Source organism: Peromyscus maniculatus, chromosome 1 (genome assembly GCF_049852395.1).
Source record: "Peromyscus maniculatus bairdii isolate BWxNUB_F1_BW_parent chromosome 1, HU_Pman_BW_mat_3.1, whole genome shotgun sequence".
NCBI lineage: Eukaryota > Metazoa > Chordata > Mammalia > Rodentia > Cricetidae > Peromyscus > Peromyscus maniculatus.
In genome coordinates, this window is record NC_134852.1 from 53576363 (window position 1) to 53591474 (window position 15112).

At 54.6% G+C, this 15112-nt stretch overlaps 1 protein-coding gene across 4 annotated transcripts in view; it reads left to right on the top strand.

Annotated features, from left to right (window-relative positions):
• The window catches only part of Ryr1 (ryanodine receptor 1), a 126039-nt gene that overhangs the window by 105680 nt on the left and 5247 nt on the right, over positions 1–15112 (top strand). For all 4 annotated transcript variants that reach the window (XM_076542452.1, XM_076542458.1, XM_076542455.1 and 1 more), the window contains 11 exons: positions 754–1095; positions 4318–5109; positions 5811–5875; positions 6640–6793; positions 7582–7668; positions 8923–9174; positions 11024–11154; positions 12240–12282; positions 14111–14241; positions 14337–14397; positions 14781–14927. In XM_076542452.1, coding sequence (XP_076398567.1) covers positions 754–1095; positions 4318–5109; positions 5811–5875; positions 6640–6793; positions 7582–7668; positions 8923–9174; positions 11024–11154; positions 12240–12282; positions 14111–14241; positions 14337–14397; positions 14781–14927 — 2205 coding nt within the window. The remainder of the gene's footprint in view (positions 1–753; positions 1096–4317; positions 5110–5810; positions 5876–6639; positions 6794–7581; positions 7669–8922; positions 9175–11023; positions 11155–12239; positions 12283–14110; positions 14242–14336; positions 14398–14780; positions 14928–15112) is intronic.

Consider the following 15112-nt stretch of genomic DNA (forward strand, 5'->3'; position numbering starts at 1 on the left):
TTTTTTTTTTTTTTGGACTCGGATGGGCCTGGATAAAACCCACCTTTAATATTTTTTGATTCGGGTGGGCCTGGATAAAACCCACCTTTATTAACTGGGTGTGGTGCACACCTTTAATCCCAGTACTTGGGGGCAGGGAGCAGAGGCAGGAGGATCTCTTGAGTTTGAGGCCAGCCTGGTCTACAGAGAGAGTTCTAGGACAGCCAGGGCTGCACAGAGAAACCCTGTCTTGAAAAGCCCACAAAACAAAACAAAAACAAACAAAAAACCCCTACCATTATTTTATCAAGAGCAAGGGGCTTATTTATTACTGTTTGGGGTCACAGACATGTTCCTCACATCCTGTTTATATGATGCTGGGATCCATTGCGTCTGAGGCAGGCCCCCTACCAACTGAGCCTTTGTTTCATTTTGTTTTGTGATGTTTTGTTGTCTTTGTTGTTGTTGTGTTAGTTTTTTGACATAGGATCTCACTATGTAAGCCCTGGTTGTTCTGGAACTCTCTATGTTGACCAGGCTGGCCTTGAACTCACAAAGACCGACCTGCCTCTGCCTCCCAGGTGCTGGGATTGAAATAGCACCACCCAGCTCCGCTTAGCCACAGCCCTTATAATTGGTTGTTGCTGACACTGAGGCCTTTGAGTTCACACACGCACACGCACACGCACACGCACACGCACACACATACACACGTCATCCCTGCTAAGTCCTGGGCTTCTGCACATCACACTGACCTTCCCTGCCTGCCCACAGGCCATGGACAGCCAGAAGCAGTTCTCTGGTCCAGAGATCCAGTTCCTGCTGTCGTGCTCCGAAGCCGACGAGAACGAAATGATCAACTGTGAAGAGTTTGCCAACCGCTTCCAGGAGCCGGCGCGGGACATCGGCTTCAACGTGGCCGTGCTGCTGACCAACCTGTCAGAGCACGTCCCCCACGACCCGCGCCTGCGCAACTTCCTGGAGCTGGCCGAGAGCATCCTGGAGTACTTCCGGCCTTACCTGGGCCGCATCGAGATCATGGGCTCCTCGCGTCGCATAGAGCGGATCTACTTCGAGATCTCAGAGACCAACCGTGCCCAGTGGGAGATGCCCCAGGTCAGTAGACCTGTGCGTGTGCATGAGGCCTTGGCGCCTGGACTGTTCATACCCTACACAGGGCTGTGCACACCTCAGTGTCTGTACCTCGGGCCCTGCTTGGCTCTGACAAGCCCACACCCCTCCCCACATCGTATTATGTTTGAAGACAAGGTTTTATATATCCCAGGCTGGTCTTAAACTCACGTTGTAGCTGAGGGTGGCCCCTGCCTCCATCTCCCCAGTGCTGGGACTACAAGTGTGTGCCTCCGTATCTGGCTTTTGGGGTTCTGGGAATCAAAGCCCTACACAGGGCTTCCCGCATGCTAGGCAGACACTACCACTTGATCTACAGAGTTTTAACCCCACACCCCTCCTCAGAGAGATGTTGTGGTTCCTGCTGTGATCTTGCGCAACCCAAACTTGCTGGCACCCACCTCTGGCATACGCATCCCTTGTGCATTGCAGCAGCAGCATGGGCGTGCCCTCATGGTCGCTGCAGGACATCATGACTTGCAACTCGCCCTGGGAACTCTGGCGTGATCTGTCATCCTGATGCAGTCACACCTAGGCTTGAATCTGCATGATTGCACACACTTTGCGCACCTGCCGCCTGCACCCCAGTTGGCCCATGCCCACTCCCCCATACTCATTTTGGTGGCTCTGGGGTGCTCTGGCATGCTAGCACGCTCCTCTCTGGTCACCATCCTCTCAAATATGGCCCTCAGAACTATGTCCGGGGCAGCCTGGACCCGTGGAGTCCCATCTCAGCCCGCCCCAGCCCCAGCCCCACACATCCTACCCAGCAATGCTTGAATGTGTCCCACACACTCCCTGAGAGTACACCCACAGCTCCAGCCTGCTGCCAGCCTGCTGGGTTCACTTAGCTCATTAGTGAGTTCCACTCTTTCTCTCAGTCCCCTGTGTGGCCCTCGCACCTCAGCCCCTCCCTGCCCTGTCGCCCCAGGGGTCTCCCTGCATGCACTTGCACACACACATCCTTGGCATGCCCCCCAAGCGCCTGCACCCTCCTTCACAAGCTCTCACACTCTCCTCCCTCTCTCCTAGCCCATGAGGCTCACACACTCATGGCCTCCCTAACGCCCAGACCCCTCATATCTCGCCTCAGTAGAGACCCAGCTCATGCACGCGTGGATCTGCCCCCACAGAGTGTCCTGCCGCGTGCTTTGGGCCCTCTCACACTGACCCCCACACACTCCCCTGGCATAGACTGTGTAAATGCAGACCCTTGCATAATTATCTGTCCTCTCCTCTGCGTGGTCCCACGCGCTTCCTGCACATAGAGCCTAATGCGGTGTGGTCACACCCTGGCAGCATCTTCCCAGGGCACCAATGCTCTATTCACACCGGAATCCTCTCTTGGTCCCTGGTGCCCCCTTGGCTCTCCACAAAAACCCTCACGATCATGCATCACATATTCACATCCCATCAGGCACACGTCCTTGCACCCAGAATATCTGTTCGCATGTGTCTGCAGGGAGCCCCCACTCACCATGTCCTCCCCCCGCTGTGCTCTTCACCTGTTCCCTAGTGCGTACTGTCTCTTCCTGTGTCACCCTCTCCTCCTGCACACCAGCCTCCCGTGCTCCCCGGGAATCCATGCATGTTCATGTGGGCCTCACGGGGCAGTGAACACTACGCACTGGTCAGATGCCAGGCGGGCACTATCTGACCACTCAACACCAGCCAACTCATTAAATCTTCACAGCCATCCTGTAACCGGTCCTTCCATTGGGCCCCATTTATGGAGGGGGAAACTGAGGCCCATGGAGTTAAGTAAAACAGTCACTCAGCTTTTCAATAGTAGAATTAGGATTTGAACCCCTGCCAGCCTGGCATGGCGGTGCATGCCTGTGATCCCAGCACTTGGGGAGTGAAGGGATCCGGAGGAGTTCAAGGTCATCCTTAGTGACCCACAGCATTTGAGATTAGCCTGGGATACATGAGACCCTGTCTCAAAACAAACAAAACAGCTAAAAGGTATAGGCTGGGCATGTACAAGTACATGTGTGTAATTCTAGCATGTGAAAGGCTGAGGCAGGAGGATCACATGCACAAAGTAAGCACGTGCTAAATATGGAGACTGTCTCAAAACAAAAACAACAAAATAAGCAAAAGCTAGATTCTGGGGCTAGCTAGATTTTTGAGCTTGTTAAGAGCTCAAACTCTACATTTTATTTATGATCTGTTCCTATCTAGGCCTATGTAAATTCTTGGTTAACTGCCTGGCTTTATTAAGGTAACATGCTTACCTACAAATCACACACACACACACACACACACACACACACACACACACACACACGGGGGTGGGGAGACTGCAGCCCAGGGCAGCCTAGAACTTGAATGATCCTGCCTTACCTCCCATGGGCTGGGATGAGAAGCATGCAGGACCGTGTTCTGCAATGCTGCTGTTAATAACGTGTAGGCTGTGTTCAGCAGTGTGCCCCTGTAGACCCAGGCTGGCACTCCGGAGGCTGAGTGGAGAAGACTGTTTGAGGCCAGCCCAGGCAGCATAACATGACCATGACTCCTTAAATCCTTTAATCCTAGCATTTGGGAGACAAAGGTAGGTCAGTCTCTATGAGCTGGAGGACAACCTGGTCTATATAGTGAGTTCCAGGACAACATATAGTAAGATCCTGTCTCCAAAATAATGATGATGATGATAAAAATAATAATAGTAATAATAATAGCAGTTATGAATGCTTATTGCTCTTGCAGAGGATCCAGGTTTGGCTTCCAGCACCCGTGTTGGGTGGCTCTAGGTCTAGGGATCATATGCCTTCTCCCTGAATCCTAGGTCCCCTACACTCACATACACTCAGACACACATAATTTTATTGTTTTTAAAGATTGTTTTATGTGTGAGTGTTTTGCTTGCATCCACCACCTGCATGTGTGTTCCTGAGGGCATTGAAACCCCTGACCTGGAGTTACAGATGGTTGTGAGCTGCCCTGTGGATGCTGAGAGCCAAACCCGGGGTCCTCTGGAAGAATAGCCAGTGTGCTTAGCTGCGGGGCCGTATCTCCAATCCTACACATAATTTACAACGACAATAATAAAGGAATTTGTGGAACTCTAATCCCAGCAGGAGTATCAGGAGTTCAAGGCCATCCTCAACCTCATAGGTAGTTGGAGACCAGCCTGGGCTACACGAGGCCGGGTCTCAAAGGGCACCTGCAACAGTGAACCCCGCCATCCGCTCCCCTTCTCCACAGGTGAAGGAGTCCAAGCGCCAGTTCATCTTCGACGTGGTGAACGAGGGCGGCGAGTCGGAGAAGATGGAGCTGTTTGTCAGCTTCTGCGAGGACACGATCTTCGAGATGCAGATCGCGGCTCAGATCTCGGAGCCAGAGGGCGAGCCGGAGCAGGACGAGGACGAGGGCGCGGAGGAGGCCGAGGAGGGCGCGGCGGGCCCCGACGGCACCGGGGTGGCGGCGGCGGCGGGCGTGTGGGCTTGGCTGGCGGCGGCGGGGAGCCGGACGCTGCGGGGCCTGAGCTACCGTAGCCTGCGGCGGCGCGTGCGGAGGCTGCGGAGACTGACGGCGCGGGAGGCGGCCACGGCGGTGGCCGCGCTGCTCTGGGCGCTGGTGGCGCGCGCGGGGGGCGCGGGCGCGGGCGCGGCGGCGGGGGCGCTGAGGCTTCTCTGGGGCTCGCTGTTCGGCGGCGGGCTGGTAGACAGCGCCAAGAAGGTGACGGTGACCGAGCTCCTGGCCGGCATGCCGGACCCCACGGGCGACGAGGTGCACGGCCAGCAGCCGAGCGGCCCTGGCAGCGATGCCGAGGGAGAGGGCGAGGGCGAGGGCGAAGGCGATGCCGCCGAAGGCGCGGGAGACGAAGAGGCGGCAGCGGACCAGGCTGGCACGGGAGGCGCCGACGGGGCGGTAGCTGTGGCCGATGGGAGCCCCTTCCGGCCAGAAGGCACTGGTGGTCTCGGGGACATGGGTGACACAACGCCTGTGGAGCCTCCCACGCCAGAGGGCTCGCCCATCCTCAAGAGGAAGCTGGGGGTGAGAGAGGCCTGCGAGGCTCCAGGGCATGGAGACAGAGGGTCAGCCTGACAGAAACTCTCAGAGAAAGCAGAACCGAAAGAGGAGAAGGTCAAAATGTTGGGGAGAGAAACATATACTGTGGGCTAGAGAGAACCAAAGACCTAGAGACCAGATTAGAGGAACCGGGGAGGGAGGACCAGACAAAAAAGACCCACGGAGATAGTGCCAACGACGCCAGGAATGACCCTCAGAGAAACTCAGGGCTGTAGGGAGTTAGTCTGTCAGAGAAAGGTTCCCCCAACATCCTCACACCTTGGTGCTATGACAGCTGCCTGTGGTTGTCAAGGTGATGAGAAGCCGTGAGGGACAAGAGCATCCTTTGGGCAAGCATGCTGACCGCCTGTGATTCTAACACTGGGGAGGCTGAGGAAGAAGGACCAGGAGTCCACTACCAGCTACATAGCAAGAACCCACCACAAACAGACAAAAGGCTCTTTGACTTCAGACCGATTCTACACAGGATTGTGAGCCAGGCATTTTATCTCCCAGAGCCTCGATTTCCCCTCTTAACAATGAGACTCATACTCCCGCTTCCTTGGAGGAGGGGAGCAAGGTTAACACTTTGATTGCTTAGGGAGAAAGAAGTGAGACCAGAGAGTAACAGACTAGAAAGAGGCTGGTGAGGACCAAGCAGGCTCAGACCTGTGCCCTGTCCACAGGTGGATGGAGAAGAAGAGGAGCCTCCTCCAGAACCAGAGCCGGAGCCAGAACCGGAGAAAGCTGAGTGAGTGTCTCCAAGTGGAAGGAGCCAGACTCTTGCCTCAGTCCTTCTGGTCTGAGAGCCTTCTGAAGTCAAGGCCGAAACTGTACTGGTCACCCTCTGCCCTCAGCATCACTCCATCCATATCTGGGGCAGAAGGGAGACTTCAAGAAAGCCAACAGAGATAGGATGCTCTTTCGGCTCTATATCTTTGTGCTCATGGCTCCTTCTGTCTGGAACACACACACACACACACACACACACACACACACACACACGCCGCCATGCTCCACATGTGAAGTTATTTTGATGGAGTATTTTTATCCCATCTAATCGAGGCAGAAGAGTCAAAAGTTGAAGGCCTGCCTGGGCCACAGCAAGTTCAAGACCATCCTAAGCAACTTATTGAGACCGTTGTCTCAAAATAACAAATAAAAACAGATGCATCTCAGGCAGAGCACTTACCCAGCATGCTCAGGCCCAGCTCTAATCTCCACTACTGTTAACCAGTAGTTTTGGTTGCTTTGGTTGGATTTGCTTTCTTTTCCCATGCTAGGGACAGAACCCAGGGCCTTTGCGTACACTAGGCAAGTGCTCTACATCGAGCCCCGCCCCACCCCACTACTCAGCTCCGTTTTACTGGAGATTATGAGGGTAGGGCCTATGTTGTCTCATCATTGAGTCCCCAGCACCATTCTACCTGGCCTGGCATGGAATGGCCCCCAAATGAATGACTTTGAATGAGTGAATTGCCCAAGTACCCACCGATCCCTTTCTGTGTCCCACAGCACTGAGAATGGAGAGAAGGAAGAAGTCCCCGAGCCTCCTCCAGAACCCCCCAAGAAGACACCCCCTCCACCCCCTCCAAAGAAGGAGGAAGCCGGAGGTGCAGGCCTGGAGGAATTCTGGGGGGAACTGGAAGTACAGAGGGTGAAATTCTTGGTGAGGACCAGCAGGGGTACACTAAAGCTTTCTCTTCTTGGGGGGACCCCCATCCCTCCAAGCTCATCTCAGAGAGGGCAGAGCTGTCCCCTGGCACAGCTGGGGGGTCTGGACCCCCAGAGGTCCTGGGCAAGACCCATCTCACCGTCTCAGAAGGAGGGAGGTGTCTGGGAGACAGGATGCTGCCCCTCCCAGTGTCAATCCGTCCGTGTCCCCCCCCCCCCAAGCCAGTCCTGACTTGAGTTGGGGGCGGGGCAAACATGCTGAGATGCTGAGTGGAAGGTGGTTCCGTGAAGATTGTGAGATGAGGAGGGAGAGGAGAAGTGGGGAGAGAGAAAGATGGCGCGATGCAGAAGCCACCTTCTGTTTCCAGTCATGCAGACGGTGAAGCAGTGGGGCGGGGATATGGACTCCAGTGTACCTGGGGCCGGGATGTGGCTCAGTGGCAGAGAGCTTGCTCATGGGAGCTCTAAGTTCCTTCTCCCAGATGATAGGTTTGCAGCTCCTTGGGTATCTGACCTTAGGAAAGACAGCACCTCCCCGCCCTCAGTCTCTCCCTTTGTAAAGGCCGGCACAGCAATGGCACATCCGTAAAGCTCTGGGGAGAGACAAACAAGGGCTTGCATGGAGCGCTCTCGGCCAAAGCCCTGGTGCCCAGCGAGCACTCCGTGAGAAGGAGGCTGTGGGAGCAGCAATGTCAGGCTCCGGCTCTCTGGCCGTGGGTGACCAGTGAGATGTGGTCAGGGATGAGGCCGCACTGTGAACTCTCTTCCTCTCTCTCTTTCTAGAACTACTTGTCGAGGAACTTCTACACGCTGCGGTTCCTGGCCCTCTTCTTGGCATTTGCCATCAACTTCATCTTGCTGTTTTATAAGGTATCTGTCCTGTGGCCACAGGCCCGGGGGAGGGTCCAATAGATCCTCACCCAGCTGCGAGGTGGGAGGCTCAACATACCTTGAAGGAAGGGATGAGATTCCAGACTGAGCCTTCCTAGGGGCGTTCCGACTGGACAGCCTGGGCTTGGCACCCTGTGGGTAGGGGTGGCTGGGCCCATATGGGACAGATGTCTGCATGCACTCAGGAAGCTGTACAAGACACAGAGCTGCTCTCCCAGCCAGCTTGGGCACCTGCCAGGCAGTACCAGGTGTGAGGGTCCCCTCTGCGGCACCCATAGGCCCGTCGAGGCTGCTTCCCTTTCAGGCCAGCTAAGGAGAGCTGTGTGTGTGGAGAAGAAAGTGGACAGCTGACAGAACAGAGGGGGGGGGGCTAGGAACCAGGCCTCCTGATGCTAGAGGGGGCTTCGTGTCCTTGCCAGGGGACTACATGACAACACACAGGTGTGCTAGAGACGGGTGATGGTGAGAAAATGCTGAACTTCTCCATGCCTCAGTCTCCTCATCCTCAAAATGGGGTTGAAACCACATTTATACCTGAGACTTGTGAAACTTAAAAGGGAACCAGGGTCAGGCTTGGTGGTGCAGGCCTTTAATTCCAATGCTTGGAAAGCAGAGGCAGCTGGGTTTCTGTAAGTTCTAGGCCAACCAGGCCTGCATAGTGAGACTTTATCTCAAAAAAAGGAGACCAATACAGGAGGATCAAGAGTTCAAGGTCATTCTTGGCTATACAGAGAGAGAGTGTGAGGGCAGTCTGGGGGTACATGAGACCCAGACTCAAATAAATGTAAAGTACAGCAGTCTCTGCATCTAGAGAGTTCTATAGTAGGCCTAGTGTGATGGCACATATCCATAATCTCAGTACTTGGGAAGCTGACACAGATGATCACTAGTTTGAGGCCATCCTGGGCTACATAGAAAATCCCAGGCAAGCTTATGCTATCAAGGTACTATGTCAAAAAAGAAAGTGTTGATGGGAGTGTGGTGCACGTCTTTAATCCCAGCACTGAAGAAGCAGAGGCAGGTGAATCGCTCTGAGTTTGAAGCTAGCCTGGTCTACATAGTGACTTCCAGGCTAGCCAGGGCTACACAGTGAGATCCTGTCTCAAAAGAAAGAATCAGGGAGGGAGAGGAAACAAAACAAAATATCATACAAATGATAAGGGTTGTGAGTTTGGGCATAACAGGCCAGGTGCCACCAGGGTCCCCTCTGATCTACCTTTGACCCCACTTCAGGTCTCAGACTCTCCACCAGGGGAGGATGACGTAGAAGGCTCCGGAGCCGGGGACATGTCAGGGGCAGGGTCTGGTGGTGGCTCCGGCTGGGGCTCCGGGGCCAGCGAGGAGGTGGAAGGTGACGAAGATGAGAACATGGTGTACTACTTCCTGGAGGAGAGCACGGGTTACATGGAGCCCGCCCTGCGGTGCTTGAGCCTGCTGCATACTCTGGTGGCCTTTCTCTGCATCATCGGCTACAACTGTCTCAAGGTGAGACGGGCCCTGGGACTGTGGTCCGGGCAGGGACTATGGAGGATGCTAGAGTGCTTTCGGAGAGGGGACCTAGGACAGTGGTCGGTTCCAGAGGCTTTACAATGGGTAAAGACAGCCAGCCAATACAAGACTGGGGTCTGCAGCAAGGATGCTTGGAAATGGGAGCTAATGCAGACCACAGCTGGCATGCTCCGCCCTGGATTATCTGTGCCATGCATATGTGCCTGTGTTCCTTTCCCCATCGAGGGGCAAATTTATCACGGGGAGTATTATTTCCTGCCTGTCAATCATTTGAATTAAGATCTCTGTGAAGAGGGGAGACAGACAGACAGCTCAACTGTTAAGAGCACATGCTGCTCTTGCAGAGGGCCAGGGTTTGGTTCCCAGCACCCATGGAGAGTGGCTCGCAAATGGCTGTGACTCCAGCTGCAGGAGATCTGATGTACTGACCTCTGTGGTCATCTACATACACATAATAGCATGCACCCACACAGATGCGTACATACACATAATAGCATGCACCCACACAGATGCGTACATACACATAATAGCATGCACCCACACAGATGCGTATATACACATTTGAAAGATTTCTGTGAAGTCAGGCCCAGACCAGTGCATGCTTATAATACCAGGGAGGCAGGATGATATCAAATTCTGGGCCAGCCTGAGCTGCATAGGGAGATCCTGTCTCTAAAATAAGCGGGGTATGGGCACACAAGCCCTCTCCCCTAGCCAAGTAGCTTTTGACATCTGATGATTGCTAGGGAGGGAAGAGACCATTTTCTTCAGGAGTGTGGGCCGGGGTAGGTTGCCCATGCTCCTGTGGAGGGGCCCACACCCACGAGTATATGGAAAACACTAATCGGACTCATGGGTTATATTTTAAAAAATAAAACAAAGAAGACAAGGCCTGGCACACACCTTTAGTCCCAGCAGCACTCAAGAGGCTGAGCCAGTCAGATCTCTGTAAGTTCCAGGCCAGCCTGGTCCAAATGAAAGGAAGGAAAGAAGGAAGGAAGGGAGGGACGGAGGGACGGAGGGCAGACAGATAGACCAATCTGTCACCTAGGGTGTCTCTGGTCTCAGATGTGACTAGAGAGTGGATTCTCATGTCAGATACGCCCAAGGTTTGTCATGCCCCCCAAGACATGTCTCAAGCCACGTCTCGTGGGTTCCGCGTGTCAGGAAGTTTGTAAATCTTGTCAGTTTTGCTGAATGAACAGAGCTCTTTGGTTCAGAGTTTTTGTGCATGCTCTGCCTTCTGCTGGCCCCTCCTCCCGCAGCCTTCCACGGGCCCCTGCTTCATTCACCTTACAGCCTGAGTTAACAGCTCTCCTCCGGAGCCCCAGCCTTCAGCGGACAACTGGGGTGCCCCCAGCGCCCCCTTTCCTTTATAACGTCACTCACATTTGCCTGCACCTCCCCACCACCTGCCCCTCTACCTGCACCTCCCCACCCTCCTGCCCCCTCTGCTTGCACCTCCCCACCCACCTGCCCCCTCTGCCTGCACCTCCCCACCCACCTGCCCCCTCTGCCTGCACCTCCCCACCCACCTGCCCCTCTGCCTGCACCTCCCCCCCACCTGCCCCTCTGCCTGCACCTCCTCCCCACCTGCCCCTCTGCCTGCACCTCCCCACCCACCTGCCCCCTCTGCCTGCACCTCCCCACCCACCTGCCCCCTCTGCCTGCACCTCCCCACCCACCCTTAACCTCCATCTTTCTACCCTGAAAGCTCCTTTGGTGTCACTCACAGGCTCCAGGAGGGTGCTGTGGCTTCTGCAGAGACCATGGTCTCCTTGCGTACCTAATGCCAACCCTCACCTCTGCCTCCCTCCATGCCTAGGTGCCCCTAGTGATCTTTAAGCGGGAGAAGGAGCTGGCCCGGAAGCTGGAGTTTGATGGCCTCTACATTACGGAGCAGCCTGAGGACGATGACGTGAAGGGGCAGTGGGACCGCCTGGTGCTCAACACACCGTGAGTGCCCAGCCCCACCTCAGGGGGGAAGGGGGAGCTGTCTAGGCCTGGTCCTCCAGAGAGCAAGGCCCCAGCCCCCCGGCCCAGCTTGTCCTCCCGAAGCCTGACCGTTCTCCCCATCCAGTGGACACACTGAAGTTCCTGTGGGTGTGGGACTGGAGTGGCGGTCAGTGGGTAAAGGACCTTGTGCTCACCCTGAGGACCTGAGCTCAGATCCTCCAGCTGCGGCATAAAAACCTGGGTGTGGCTGCCCAGTGCCTGGAACCCCAGAGTTAGGGGCAAAGGCAGAAGGATCGACCGGGCTCACTGACCTCGGGGTTCAGTGAGAGACCCTGTCTCAAAAAAGTAAGGTGGGGAGGGCTGGAGAGATGGCTCAGCAGTTCAGAGCACTGGGTGCTCTTCCAGAGGACCCGGGTTTGACACTCAGCACCTACACAGTGGCTCACAACCATCCTGTAACTCCAGTTGCAAAAGATCTGACCTCCACTCTGGCCCCCAGCACACATGAAAGCAAAACACCCTCCACACAAAATAGTAATGATAACATGTTAGAGTCGAGAGCCAGCTGGAATTGCTCACACTGGTATCTCAGCACCTGAGAGCTGGAGGCAGGAGGATAATTTGAGCCCAGGAGTTTAAAGCCAGCCCCATCTCATTTCACTGTCCCCTGGCCTGGCAAGTGCCTCCTGACCCTTCCCACATGTCTTAGTGTTCTGCTGCTGTGAAGAGACACCATGACCAAGGCAGCTCTTATAAAAGAAAGCATTTAATTGGAGGCTTGCTTACAGTTTCAGAGGCTTAGTCTGTTATCATGGTGGAGAGAAGGATGGCAGTCAGGCTGGAGAAGTAGCTGAGAGCTACGTCCTGATCTGCAGGGAGCAGAGGGGGGGGGGGACAAGCCTGGGGTGGAGGGACTGGGATGGGCCTGGTGTGGATTTTGGAAACCTTAAAGTGACACACCTCCTCCAATAAGACCACACCTCCTAATCCTTCCTCGACAGCTCATCATGGGGCCCGAGCATGCAAACATATGAACCTCTGGGGGTCAAGCTCACTCAATCTTCTCCACACTTCTCTCTTGATAGGTCTTTCCCCAGCAACTACTGGGACAAATTTGTCAAGCGGAAGGTGAGAGGACAGTGGGGAAAGAGAGGGCGCCTGGGCGAGGTCCCTTGCTACCAGCAGACCACCCCCAGCCTCCTCAAGTACTTGTTTTGTATGGGCCTCTCACAAGGGGCTGTGCCACTCTGAAACGTTTCCCCTGGGGAACATGGGCGTGGTGATCACAGTTCCTTCTCAAAAGAGAAGCTGCGTCTAAAGGGCACAGGGTGAGGACTGAGTCTGTAGGTGTATGAGAGAGGAGATGAGCAACGATGTGGTAAGCACAGTTAGGAATCATGTCACTGGGGGCCTGAGGATTTAGCTCAGTTGGTAAAGTGCTTGTCAAGCACTCAGGAAGCCCTGGGTTCAATCCCCAGCACTGTATAAAATTAAGGTGGTACATGCCTGTACTCAGGAGGTGGAGGCAGAAGAATCATAAATTCAAAGTCATCAGTTCAGGGCTAACTTATGCTATATGAGATCTTGTCTCCAAAAACTCCCCAAAACCAGCAGCTACATGGATGGATGGATGGATGGATGGATGGATGGATGGATGGATGGTAGATGGATGGATAGATGGTGGATGGAGGGATGGATGGTGGATGGATGGATAGATGGTGGATGGATGGGCTGAAGAGATGGCTTAGTAGTTAAAAACTCTTGCTGCTCTTTTAATGAACACAAGTTCAGTTACCAGCACCCACATCTGCAGCTTATGACTTCCTGTAATTCCAGCTCCAGGGGATCTGATACCCTCTTCTAGATTTCATGTGCACCCACACATATGTGGCATACACTCACATAGACAAACCCACATACAGCTAAATCAACAATAAATCTTGAAAGAAGTAAATCCAAATGAGCACTTGGCAATAAATATTTGAAAGATAAAAGAGGCTGCTGTAGTGACTTAATGGGTAAGTCTGGCTGCTCTTGCAGGGGACCTGGGTTCAGTTCTCAGCATGGTGGCTCCAGTGCATGAGATGCCCTCTTACAGTCCCTGTGAGCACTGCACACACATGGTAACACACGTACATAAAACTTAAAAAAATGCCGGGCGGCGGTGGCGCACGCCTTTAATCCCAGCACTCAGGAGGCAGAGCCAGGCGGATCTCTGTGAGTTCGAGGCCAGCCTGGACTACCAAGTGAGTTCCAAAAAAAGGCGCAAAGCTACACAGAGAAACCCTGTCTCGAAAAACTTAAAAAAAAAAAAAAAAAAACTAAAAACTAAATAGCTCGGTGACGCTGTACCTTTTATCCCAGCACTTGGGAGGCAGAGGCTCTGTGAGTTCAAGGCCAGCCTGGTCTACAGTGAGTTCCAGGCCATCCAGGGCTGCATGGTGAGACCCTATCTCAAAACAACAACAACAAATATATATAAACTAAATCATCTAAGAAGCACAGGAGTGTGTGCTGGCCAGGGAAGGTTGCTGTTTTACTAGAGGTCTGGAGTGACCCTCTGAGTGCATTAGGAGGTGGAGTGAGCCAGGTAGAAATGTGTCTAGGTGAGGGAACAGCCCATGCAAAGTGCCTGGGGTAAGAATGTGAGAAAGATGAGGCTGCTGGTGTGGCTGGTGAGTGAACAGGGCATTCTATCAACAAGCAGCTGAGGAGGCCGGGGTCCCAGCTATACAGCCTGACTCCCCAGACAATAAGCTTGCCCCTTACTTTGCCTACTGCCACTGCCAGGTGTGGACTCGCCTCCTGGTGACCTGCAGAAACCAGACCCTTCTTCCCAGGGGGGGGGAAAAGCTGCCCCTGCTTCTCATGCAGAGTTGAGTGTGCTAGAACCCTACACAGGCAAGTGCCTTTCCAGCTCCAGCTTGTCTTCACAGGCTGCCGCTTTCTCCTGCAGGTTTTGGACAAACACGGGGACATCTTCGGGCGCGAACGCATTGCGGAGCTGCTGGGCATGGATCTGGCCTCTCTGGAGATCACCGTCCACAATGAGCGCAAACCTGACCCTCCGCCAGGGCTGCTCACATGGTGAGAAGGACACCTCAGCCAGGGCGGGACAGGGGACAGGGGACAGGGCTGGTGTCTGACGCCCAGGCACCTGGCTCCCTTCCCTGTTCCCTCAGGATCATGTCCATCGATGTCAAGTACCAGATCTGGAAGTTTGGAGTCATCTTCACAGACAACGTGAGAGGGGCTGTGGGTGGAGAGGGGATGCAGCAGAAAGATGTCTGGATGAGGGGACAGCCCATGCAAAGCTCCTAGAATAGCATTGTTCCCGTTGTTTGGAGGATTTGGAGAGGGTTGTAAGATCCATGCCCAGGTCTCCCTGATTCCAGAAAAATTCCTAAGCCCCTGTATACCCTTGATCCTAGGGTGCCTTTTCACCCCGAGGTTCCCTGACCCCGGGACATCCGTTGGAGGGTCCTTCTGTAACTGATCTCCCACCCGCTCCCTGGCTCCCTAGCGCTCTGGAGCGAACTCGAACTCCCCGAGGAGGCAGGGATGGCATCTATCCTTGCTCTGGGACACCCTTCCATGTGTCCTGACCCCGACTCTTTTGTACTCAGTCTTTCCTGTATCTGGGCTGGTACATGGTGATGTCCCTCCTGGGACACTACAATAACTTCTTCTTCGCTGCCCACCTCCTGGACATCGCCATGGGGGTCAAGACGCTGCGCACCATCCTCTCGTCTGTCACTCACAACGGGAAGCAGGTGTGGAGGGGACCTGGCAGGGACCTGCGTGGAAATCTGGGCGTGGCAGAGGGGGAGGGGTGGTGACCAAGAGTTACTGGGTGGGAGGGGGAGGCGAGGGCGGAGGGCGGGGCCGTCTTCGAGGGGGACATTTTTGAGGGGCGGGGCAAAGGGCATGGCAATCAGGAAGGGTCTGAGCCGGGGGT